The sequence below is a fragment of the Orycteropus afer genome, unplaced genomic scaffold, assembly GCF_000298275.1.
Source record: "Orycteropus afer afer isolate SDZICR_OR568_19922 unplaced genomic scaffold, OryAfe1.0 scaffold00020, whole genome shotgun sequence".
Taxonomy (NCBI): Eukaryota; Metazoa; Chordata; class Mammalia; order Tubulidentata; family Orycteropodidae; genus Orycteropus; species Orycteropus afer.
In genome coordinates this window covers 20,642,586-20,654,243 of record NW_006921607.1, presented here as the reverse complement: position 1 = coordinate 20,654,243, position 11,658 = coordinate 20,642,586, and the positions used below count along the sequence as shown (strand labels likewise).

The window sequence follows — 11,658 nt, the reverse complement described above, 5'->3', positions numbered from 1 at the left end:
TAAAGTGTAGTTTGGTGGATCTCATCTCATCTGAATTGAGAATTGGGAACAAGTGTCTGACAGGCAATGGGTGCACATGGGGATAGTGGAAGGGACTACACTATATTTTCTTGGCATTTCAGGACCCACAGTCCTCACAGGCATAGAGGCCTATCGAGCTGGGTCTCTCCAGAGTTGCATTGCTGATCTGCGGGGGCCTTGCAGTGCTATATATATTTAATTATAATTATAATTTAAAATTTGTCTTTTCCTTTGCATATATATGAAAAAGAAAAAATGTACTTTATATAACAAACCAAACCTACAACTAATTAACTGGAGTCTCATTTTTATTGTTCACAGGAGACCAAAATCAACTGTGTCCGTCTGGCTACCAAAGGTATGTTGGCATATCTTTGTCTGTCTTCAGCCATATAAGTATTTCTCTCTAAGCACATAGGGAAAGTTTAGACAACGATGACTAAAAACAACATTGATGAATTGTTATTTTCACTGCAGTCATTTGTATCTAAACCAAAAACCTCGGATACAGATTCACAGCACAGTGCCTGAAGCATATAGTAAGAGCTCAAAACATATTTGTTGGATGGATCGATAGATAGATGGATGGATGGGAGGACAGAGTAGTACAGTAATCAGTGCAATGATGAAGGTAAAATTTGCTCAGATTTTCTTCTATATATTTTCAGTGTACTTGAGTCTATGTTTATGTGTGTATTTTTCTTTAAGTATGTCCATTAGACCCATCTTCTGGGTTTTGTACTTTACTCAATTGGTACATGGCTTTCAAAAGTGAAGTGATTAGTGCTGGTGCTTTTAATAATGAGAAAACAAACACTACATTGTTATGTAGTTGGCATTTCAACACTTATCCCAAAAACTAAGGCAGCATTGTTCAGGCTCATCACTTTTGTTTTCCTAATTATAATTGAATTGCCTGGCTCTTTCAATTGGTACATGTTTATGCCTATTACTCTTTTAAAAAAGAAATCAATGACTGGTTTGTTATCATTTAACCTATTACAAGGTTGAATGGTCAGAAATCAGGTTTATCTTTTTGTTACAGAATTTATTTCACAGCTACTCCACATATACTCACCAAAACTGGGAGATTCTATTCTGTTCCCTGCATTTATTAACAGCATACATAATTTCATAGTTTGCTTCCAGTGAGGAGCTTAAAATTATAAATATAGTAGACATATAATCATAAATATAAATTATCACACACACACACAAAATAGCCCACTGCCATTTTGTCAATTCCGAGTCATAGTGACCCCCATTGGGTTTCCAAGGCTGCAAAATTTTGTGGAAGTAGATTGCCTCATCTTCCTCCCATGAGTAGTTGGTGGGCTTGAACCACTGACCTTCTGGTTGGCAGCCAAATGTCTTACCCACTATGCCACCATAGCTCCTTCATGGACAAAGGCAATTACCTAAGTATGTGAATACACACACACACACACACACACATGAAGAGACACACAGGAAAACATACACCTATGGGAGATGGAGAAAGATAATATGCACCAAGACTTTATCACATGTAACTTCTGTAACGGAAAAGAATCACGTCAATATGTAGGCACCAAAGGGAAACCACAGGAGGAGGAAGAAGACGAAAACACCAAGGGCTCATGATGACTAAGAACCCACCCTGGTTTCACATAAGTCATGCATGGTGGGCATGTCCCTCATTTATTCCCTCTCAGGAACTCAGGCTACTGGAAGGAAAGAGATAAAATACTCTTTGTGAGGGAAGAAGGATTGATGGCCTGCAAACAAAAGTGACACAAATCACAGACCTTCACAGACTTTTCCACTGAAGAAAACAGATAATCTAGAAGGAAGAACGCCATCAATTGGGTAGCACCAAGCTCTGGACAGCAAGCAGGACAGCTGGGTGATTGCAGTATCCACTTAGACTGATAGCAGGGAGAGGGAAGGGACACTTCATAGTGTGGACACTTCCACTGATACCTTCTTCACCATGACTCCAGTCTGGCTTTTGACCTCTAGACAGGGATAAGTTAATATGATTGCTCTGCCCTCCACGGGGAACTTGGGCATCTAGGGACACCCTCTGGGACATAAGCCCACCTAAACTGTAGTTTGGTGGATCTCATCTCATCTGAATCAGAAATTGGGAACAAGTGTCCTGACAGGCAATGGGTGCACATGGGGATAGTGGAAGGGACTACACTATATTTTCTTGGCATTTCAGGACCCACAGTCCTCACAGGCATAGAGGCCCATTGAGCTAGGTCTCTCCAGAGTTGCATTGCTGATCTGCAGGGGCCTTGCAGTGCTATTGAAAGCACTGGAGCAGAACAGCCCTCTAATTGACTTTAGGACAAGAATCCTCCTCTTATTTGACATGGAGGTCACAGGCTTTCTTCAGGTGGAGTTTCTGAATGAGCAAGGATGCGTGTGGGCATGGGAAAGGGCTTGAGTGCATGACGACTATGAATGTACAGCTGGACAGACCCAGGCAGGGCGCTGAGGGCCCAGGCCACTGGAGATTCCACCCATCCATATTTGTGCTTTTCCAGTTCAGTGAGGCCCATCACCTTGGCCTGGAGATAGGAGATTCCAGCAGCACCTGTGAATGGGGCAGACAGCTGGATAATCCATAACGCCAATCTAGCACAGTTCAGGAGTTAGCCCTCTCAGCACACCCTTAGAGGAAAAGGATGCTTGGTGAATGCAGAAATTGGCCAAAGGGAAGGAAACCTGTGTTTGATCAGTGTCTACTCTGTGCCACGCACTAGCCTTGGAGATTAAAGGCAAAGCCTGCCTGAAGTCATGTGTCACCCATGAAGAGTTCCTATCAAGCATTTAAGGCCAGGAATCAATATTTCATCTTTCTCATCCCCTTTTGACTACCTGGATCAAGTTTACCTCTTTGACGGTTTGGCAAAAACAGTATTCCTTTTGTTTAACCAGAGGAAGCCATGATATGGAACCGCACAGGCATGGGGGTATATAAACTCCCAAATTCCACAGACGTTCAGCTCCTCTCCAAACTCCTCCACCTCTTTGCCGTCATGTTATCTCCTCCATGGGCTGCCACCTGGCATCCAGCTCCTGGGGTGTGATCATGTATGCAGCATCAAGGACAGGGCTCTTGGGTGAGTCCTGTCCCTAGAGACTCAAGCCAGTTTCTGTGGTCACCCTGTGTGTATTCTGAAGAGCTGTATGATCCAAATTTGGCTCCTGTTCCAGTCAGAGACTGCCTCAGGCCAGGGAGCTGAGCTTAAATGTTCTGTATAAGGTACCCTATGTAGGTGAACTCATTGGGTATACCCTGGCACATCAGATTCTGGGTGTGTGGCAGCAAGACCATTTTCACACGGTTTCCATGGTGGTGGAGCAGCAGCTGCTATTCCAATCTTGGTCCTGGAGAAAGGATAGGGCCAGGCCTCCTGGGAGCAGGCCCCACCACTGCCCTCTGGGAAGAGCTATGGCTCAGGAACCACTTTGTCTTATAACCAATTGTCGTCATGTCAACCCTGACTCATGGTGACCCCATGTGTATTCACTATTTTCAATGGCTGATTTTTGAAATGTAACTCACCAGGCCTTTCTTCCAAGGTGCTCAAGGTAGACTCGAACCTCCAACCTTCTAGTTAGCAGTCAAGCATGCTAACCATTTCCACTACCCAGGGACTCCTTACTTTGTCTTAACTAGCCACTAGTTTCACAATCAGATTTTGCCATCACAGGAAGTTCCTAACACAAAGCTGGCACTCAGTAAGTATTTGCTGATGAGTAATTGTCTTTGGAGTCAGCATCACACTGCAGTGAGTGTCTCACTCAGGATCTCATCTACCCATTCATGAAATGCTTTTGAACACACCTACCACTAATGGTCTGCTGATAAAGCCCTCTTCAAGAACCAATGCCCAGTTCTACTCAAGTCCCCTAACCCACTGTTTGCCTTGTCTAATTTTCCCTGCTGCCTCGCCACATGTATGCATGGGTTCACTTTGCTACTCCATCTTGCACACAGGCTCTGCTCACACCAGATTGGCCTGCATGATCTGGTCCCTCCGTTTTCCCCTAGCCTCATCCAGGCTTCTATCCCCTTATTCTCTATATTCCAGCACATGGGTCTTTTTTTAATTCTTCAAACATGTCAAGTTCTTTCCAACTTCAGGGTCTTTGCTCATCCTTCCCCTCTATTGGGAATGTTCTGACTGCCACATGTGTCTCCCTACCAGATATACAGACTGCAACTGAAAACGTACTTCCTCAGAAAGACCTATCCCGATCTGCAATTCATGTATATCCCTAACTCTTTGTCTCTTGTTATACCCTCTACTTTTTTTCCTAGTGTGCTTTACAACTTACAAATATATATGTTTTAATTTGTCTGAATATTTAGTATTTATCTCCCTGCTAGACTCTAAGTGACTTTAGTGCAAGGATTATGCCTATTTTGAACTCTGTGTATCCTCAAATTCTAGCATTCATTGGATTTCAATGAATATATGTTAAATGAACCATGGATGGATGGATGGATGGATGGATGGCTAACAGATCATTCTTCCATGGCCTCCTTTTGTCCAGTGTAAGCTGAATATGCATGTCAGCACTGTTCCCTAAAAGGGTCAGAGTAAAAGTGGTAGAAGTGTCTAGTAAACACTCTGTAATGATCCTATTAAAATAACCCCCTTGGAGTAGGTGTTGAAAGTTGAAGTCTAGTATAATGAAGTGTGAGAGAAGGGGCCAGTGTCACCAATAGTTTCACGTGGCCCAGTAGTAATGGGCTAAACCCACAGCGGGTCAGCTGTATGATCCCTGTTAATGGAAAGGCCAGCCAGTTCCTGCTTGCATACCTGCTCTGACAAGGGCCTTACTACTCCCCCTAGAGGTGCCTCCTACCTTTGGACATTTTGGTTGGAAAAAGCATCAGTATCTTGAATGTAAATTGACTCCCCATCATTTCTGCCCACCCATCTTTGAAGTCACATAGATCATATCTTCATTTTTACCTTCCAGAAAATAAAACTTTCTTCCTCTGATCTGCCCGTACCCTCAGTTAGGGTTAGGTAGGCACATGTTTGTCTGTCTTCCTCCTGTTGGGAATGCTCTGGTTGCCAGCAGCAGCAGCACTTCCATCTCTGGCGCCAGCCGCCAAGGGAACACAGCTGGTTCTGGAGGCTCCCGCTGGGTGCACCCGAGTGGCAGTTAGAAAAATCAGCTTTGATTTGATTTGCAAACTGAGCTGAGTCATTGAGACAAAATAAATTCGAAAACCCATAAAGCCATTTGCAGAGTTGCTTTGCAGAAGACAGCCACAGTTTTAATCTAGTAAACACTCTGTAACGATCCTATTAAAACAACCCCCTTGGAGTAGGTGTTGAAAGTTGAAGTGTAGAATAATGAAGTGTGAGAGAAGGGGCCAGTGTCACCAGTAGTTTCATGTGGCCCAGTAGTGATGGGCTAAACCCACTGTCCCACTGGCAATAGGCAAGAGGCATGGGTAATGGTCCGTAAATATGAAGGTGAAGCATCTCATCCAGCATTTGTCTTTCCTCTCTTTGTAATGGATTCTCACCCCAGCATGGACTGCTAGATGCATTAAATAGCCAGTGAGATGCCCTCATTTTACAGATGCCAAGACTTGGGACCTGAAAGGGGGGGAAAGTGATTCATCCATGGCTTCTTTACCCACTGAATAACAGGTGGTGTAGGAATTATCTGCTGTTGGATAGGAAATGTCCATTGCCTGTTCCTCCTCTCCTACACCACTGATCCAATTTAATATGGAAGATTCTGTCCCATATAAAGCTTCTTTGAGAGTTTGAATGAAATAATGGGTAATCAGACACCTGGATTCAATTCCTGCATCCAAAACTTAACTGTTTAACTTTGGACAAGTCACTTAACTACTATAAGCCCATCACTTCACTTTTAAACCTGGGATCATTAATTATTTCCCCTGATATTTCAGAAAATGCATGGAGAAAGTCAACAATATATTACATGATAAACAACTTGAGCACCTTTCCTTCTCCTTGTCCTTCTGGGTCTCTGGTGTAAGATCAGGAGACCTGGACCTACTGAGCACATGTCTTCTCCTTGATATTCTCTAAAGCTGAAAACTATAGACTTAATTTAGTTCCTTCTCACACAGTTCTACAAATGAGCTGTTTGTCCAATTGACTCAGTTTAGATTCAAAAGACAGAAAGTAAGTGGGAACAGGAACAATGCTGATCTCAGCTTTCAACACTTGACTTTTTCATTCAAGGTCATTATGTCTAAATGAGACCCTACAGAGAAATAATACATTTTTATGCATGGTGTATAGGATTCTACTAATCTATCTGCTAAGGAGCCCTGGTTGTACAGCAGTTAATCTCTTGGCTACTAACTGAAAGGTTGATGGTTTGAACCCAGCGGCCACTCTGTAGGAGAAAGAAGTGGCAATCTGCTTCTATAAAGATTACAACCTTGGAAACCCTATGGGGAAGTTCTACTCTGATCTGTAGTGTCACTATGAGTAGGAATTGACTTGATGGCACACAACAACAACAACAAAAATCCATTTGCTAGTCTTTTACTTTATTAGCTGGCTGTTTGTTCTATTTTATCCCCATCATCTTCTCAGTAATTTCAGAAGGGATTTAGACTGCCCAAATCTAGCTTGTGGGTAGAGACCATAATGAAATGTCACTTTTAGGAGGCAAGATTATAAATGAGCTAACATATTGGAAAGTTCTTGGAAACCCCACTAGACTTTCAGAGGGGAAAGCCTGGGGTGTATGTTTGGGGTTGGGGAGGGCAGTGCTATTCCTCCAATGAAGTAAATTTTCCAGGCTGGACATCCTGAGAATAACATGAATGTAACAAGGTTGCCTTTACCCTTGGCCCCCTCTGCTCTTACCTAGTGTCTTCTGGGTCCTATCCTGTCAAATGGATAGTATAGATTTTTCCTAAAGGCTTTGTGATAAGATGGAAGAAGAGGATTAAATATCATAAGTATATCATAAAATAGCCTAAAGATGACCTTTGTATATCCCAATCCTTTATTTAATATTTTTCTTGCTAGAACAGCTACCACATCTCTCTTATCTTTGTCCTTCCTGTATCCCTGACTCTCCAGCTTTGCTGAACCAAACCCCCTCCCACATACACGCACCTACACCTTCTCCGCACTCAATTTAAGAAGACAAAAGCTAGCGTGATAGAATCCAAGAAAACAAATCCAAGTCCAGCTCTTGTTCTTCAAGCATGTCTCTGGGGAGTCCCAATCTATCCCTCCAACCTAAAAATGAGAATTAGCTACTCAAGATCCATTCAAGATTTGAAATTAATTATCTCATATCTCATGCCCCAAAACAGTTGCATTTACCAGGGAAAAGGGAGGCCTTCTTAAAATCAGGGGTCAAGGAATTTGAGTAGGCTGGAGATAAGAGTTAGAAATGAAGATAATTATTGAATATTTCATTGGAGAAATCATTAGAGACATCCCTGATGGGATCTTAGTGGAATATTGCAGTAGGGGGAAGAAAGAGACTGGCAAAAATTAACCAACTACTATGTGTCAATCATAGGGCTCTTTTGACAGAAGTTATAATGAGATGATGCAAGGAAAGCTTGGTGTCCATTAAAAATGAAATAAATGGAAGCATCATTATTACCCTTACTGAAGAAATGAGGAAATACACCCAGTCCTCAGTTATGAACATGGTTAAGGTCCAAAGACTAGGTCATTATATGAAAATCAGCATTATGTGAAAATGGAGGATGACCACATCAACACACTAAATGGAGGATGACTACATCATTACATAACTGCCAAGTTACATCATTACATCTTTACCTAACTACCAAACTACGAATGTGAGAATTATGGCCCAGCCAAGCTAACGTTATTTTGCCTTGCATCTCAGTGTTTGTTACTGCCAGATATGTGCCGTTGAGTCATCTCTGACTCTTAGCAACCTATTTACAACAGAACGAAACATGGCCTGGGCTTGTGCCAGCCAGCTTCCAAGGAACACCCTGGCTGAACTTCTTCCAGGACAGATTTGTTAGTCCTTTTAGCAGTCCATGGTACTCTAAGCATTCTTCTCCAACACCACAACTCAAAAGCATCCACTCTTCTTGGGTCTTCCTTATTCATTGTCCAGCTCTCACATGCATATGAGGCAATTGAAAATACCATGGCTTGGGTTAGGCACATCTTAGTCTTCAAGAGATATCTTTGCTCTTCAGCACTTGAAAGAGGTCCTTTGCAGCTGATTTGCCCAGTGCTAAATGTTGTCTGATGTCCTGGCTGCTGCTTTCTTTGGCACTGATTGTAGAACCAAGCAATGTGAATTCTTTGACAACTTCAATCTTTTCTCCATTTATCGTGATGCTGCTAATAGGTCCAGTTGTGAAGACTTTTGTTTTCTTTATATTGAAGTGTAATGCATGCTCTAGATTGTAGTCTTTAATCTTCATCAGTAAATGCTCCAAGTCATCCTCACTTTCAGCAAGGAAAGTTGTGTCGTCTGCATATCTCAGGTTGTTAATGAGCCTTCCTCCCATCCTGATGCCATGTTCTTCTTCACATAGTCCAGCTTCTTGGATTATTTGCTCAGCATACAGATTGAATAAGTATAGTGAAAGGATACAACCCTGACTTGATTTTAAGCCATGCAGTATCCCCTTACTCTGTTTGAACGACAGCCTCCTGCTCTCTATATAGGTTCCTCATGAGTACAATTAAGTGTTCTGGCATTCCCATTCTTCTCAATGTTATCCACAATTTGTTATGATCCATATAACTGAATGTCTTTGCATACTCAATAATACATAAGTAAACATCATTCTTTGCTTTCAGTCAAGATCCATCTGACATCAGCTATGATATCCCTCATTCCATGTCTCCTTCATTTCTGGAAGTTCTCTGTCAATGTCCTTCCAGATATACATCATTAATGCACAAAATAATTGGAAAGCAGATTTTTTTACCATTGCTGTAAATGTGAAATGTTAGATAATAAGACAGTCAATAAATGAGAAGTATGTATGTTCAGAAGGATTAAATAAGGAACTCAAGGTCCGTCACAATGATAACTCAGATCTGACTCCAAAGCGTATGGCATTTTCATGGTACCGTTTTGAATCTTACCAAAACTGTAAACTGAATGAGAGTCCAGGGACCACTTTAGGGTCACTGTCTTCTATTTGATAATCCCTTCCTATGACTCCTTTCAAGTAGTAATTGATAATAAAATCTTTAGAGTGTGATAAGCCTTTAGCCTTTTTTCAGGAGTGTCCTACCTAAGTCCTAAGATATGGGAGAAGAAGATGAGGTGGCCCAGGGAACCCTTGGTTCCCTTCTCTTCCAGAACATATTGAAGCTAATAAAGCAAGATATTAGTTTATCATCAAGGTTGTCTGCTCCAGTGCCATCTTTAACCCATCAGCATCCATCTGCACTCAATGCTAGTTGCTTTAAAAGAGGAATAAAAGTCCAAAAGGAAGTATGAGGCACTCAGCATTTTGATCTCTTTGCATGGTCTCAGTATTTTCATTATTGGCTAATATACATAAATACACTGAACAGGGCCTTGAAGCTTTGAAGAGGAGGAGGCATGAGTCCTCCATCAAAGAATCCATATGGTGGGGAACCAAGTGATAGAGGAGAATGCAAGGGATCTCTATCTTTCCCCAGCTGGGTTAGTCAGGATAGGATAGGCTTTGCTGCAACAATGAACAAATACCCACATCTTGGTAGCCTAATGCCACAAAGGATTATTTGTTGCCATGTCATCTAGAATATATGTGGCCTCAAAGGACCAGGACCCCACCCAAGGGAAGAGAAAGCATGGAGATGGTAAACTGCACCTTAAATACCTCACTTGGAAATGACTCATGTTGCTTCCACTTACACGTCCTTGGGAAGAACTAGTCACGTGACAGCCCAACTGTAAGTTGTCTAGAAGTCATCTGTGTGCCTAAGAAGGAGAGATGGAGCAGACAAAGGTGAACACCAGTCATCTCTAGCACTATCTCTCTCAGACTTTTTCCTATTTTTACTTCCCTTTGTATCCTGCTGAGACCTGGGATTCATCACTTCTCTTCAGTTGCTCCACCCATTAGGAAAACTTCCAATCCCCACACCTGTCCAACTATCCCTCTATTCCTACACCTGATATCTTAGCATTATTGCTAAGCAAAGCGTGGAATATAGACCTGGATAGTAGGATGGGGAGACATTTCCTCTGGGCCTGGGCACCAAATTAAGGCCTTAACTGTTTTCCATTTAATCCTTATAAAAATGTCCTTAAATACTTATTTTATCCCCATTTTATAGATGGAGAAACTGAAACTCCAAAATGTATTTAATTTTCCACATTGACATAGCTATTAAGTGGAAAATTCTGAACTAGACTTTTATTTATTCATTAAGTTTGCAATGAGCAGTGACTGAATGCAACTTACTGTTAATATGTGGCCCCTCATTCCCTGTTGTTGTTGTTATTGTTGTTATGTGCCTTCGAGTCAGACCCGACTCATAGCGACCCCTCCTTGGGTTTCCAAGGCAGTATCACTACGGAAGTAGATTGCCCCATCTTCCTTCCAGGGAGTGGCTGGTGGGTTTGAACCGCCAGCCTTCTGGTTAGCAGTCAAGTGCCTTAGCCACTATGCTACCAGGAACATCACCTCTGAATTTGGACAGACTTTTCCTTCAGGCTGGAGAAGGTATTAGACTGCTCTGCATCTCAGTTTCTCCACATATATAACAATAATAACAATACTACTTACTTCGTGGGGCTAATGTAAGAATTTAATGAGCTAATTTATATAAAAGGCTTAGTGTAATACCTGGCTCATAATAAACACTCAACAAGTAGTAGTGGGTGAGCCAACAAATAGGTACATTATATCAATACAGTATAATAAGGGCTATGATGAAGGTAAATTCAGGAAGCTACAGGAACATAGAGAAGGGAAATTTAAATGAACTTAGGGTACACTTTCTTGGAGCATGTGTTTCCTGAGACATGAAAGAAGAGCAGCGATTATCTAGTTGAACAATGTTGGAGAATAAGACATTGGAGATCTTCCAAGCCAAGGAAGTAGTAGCATATGCAAATCATTGAAAGCAAAAGAGCATGCCTCTGAACTTGAATGGGACCAGGCAAAGGAACAATGGATCACTGCAATGTTGGTGTAACCAGATGAGGTGAGGTGTGGTCAGAGGCAAAGCTGACATGGTGAGTAAAGCCAGGCCACCAAGGGTTCTGTATAACCCCATAGTGTATATAGTGTGAGGACTCCCTGTGTGGTGCAAATGGTTAGCACACTCAGCTGCTAACCACATGTTAGGCGGTTTAAGACTGCTCAGACCTGGCTCTGAAGTAAAACCTGACAATATTCTTCTGGAAGATCAGTCACAGAAAACTCTATGAAACACAGTTCTATTCTCACACATACGAGGTTGTGTGTGTCAGAATTGACTCGACAGCAACTGTTTTACTGGTTGTAGAGTATGAACATTGTCCTGAGACTGTGGAAGCCTTTGGAGAAGCCTAAGTAGATTTCCTTTTTCAGAAAAGTCACCCTAGTTGCATCTTAGAAAATGGCTGGGCGAAGCAGAACTAAGGCAATGACAGGGCTGCAGAAGGGAAGAGCAATTAGGAGGCTGT

The 11,658-nt window shown here is 42.1% G+C and overlaps 1 protein-coding gene across 1 annotated transcript in view; it reads left to right on the top strand.

Moving 5' to 3' along the window:
- The window catches only part of PTPRT (protein tyrosine phosphatase receptor type T), a 557,720-nt gene that overhangs the window by 282,803 nt on the left and 263,259 nt on the right, over window positions 1-11,658 (top strand). Inside the window, exon 7 of the mRNA XM_042783611.1 lies at window positions 343-379. Coding sequence (XP_042639545.1) covers window positions 343-379 — 37 coding nt within the window. The remainder of the gene's footprint in view (window positions 1-342; window positions 380-11,658) is intronic.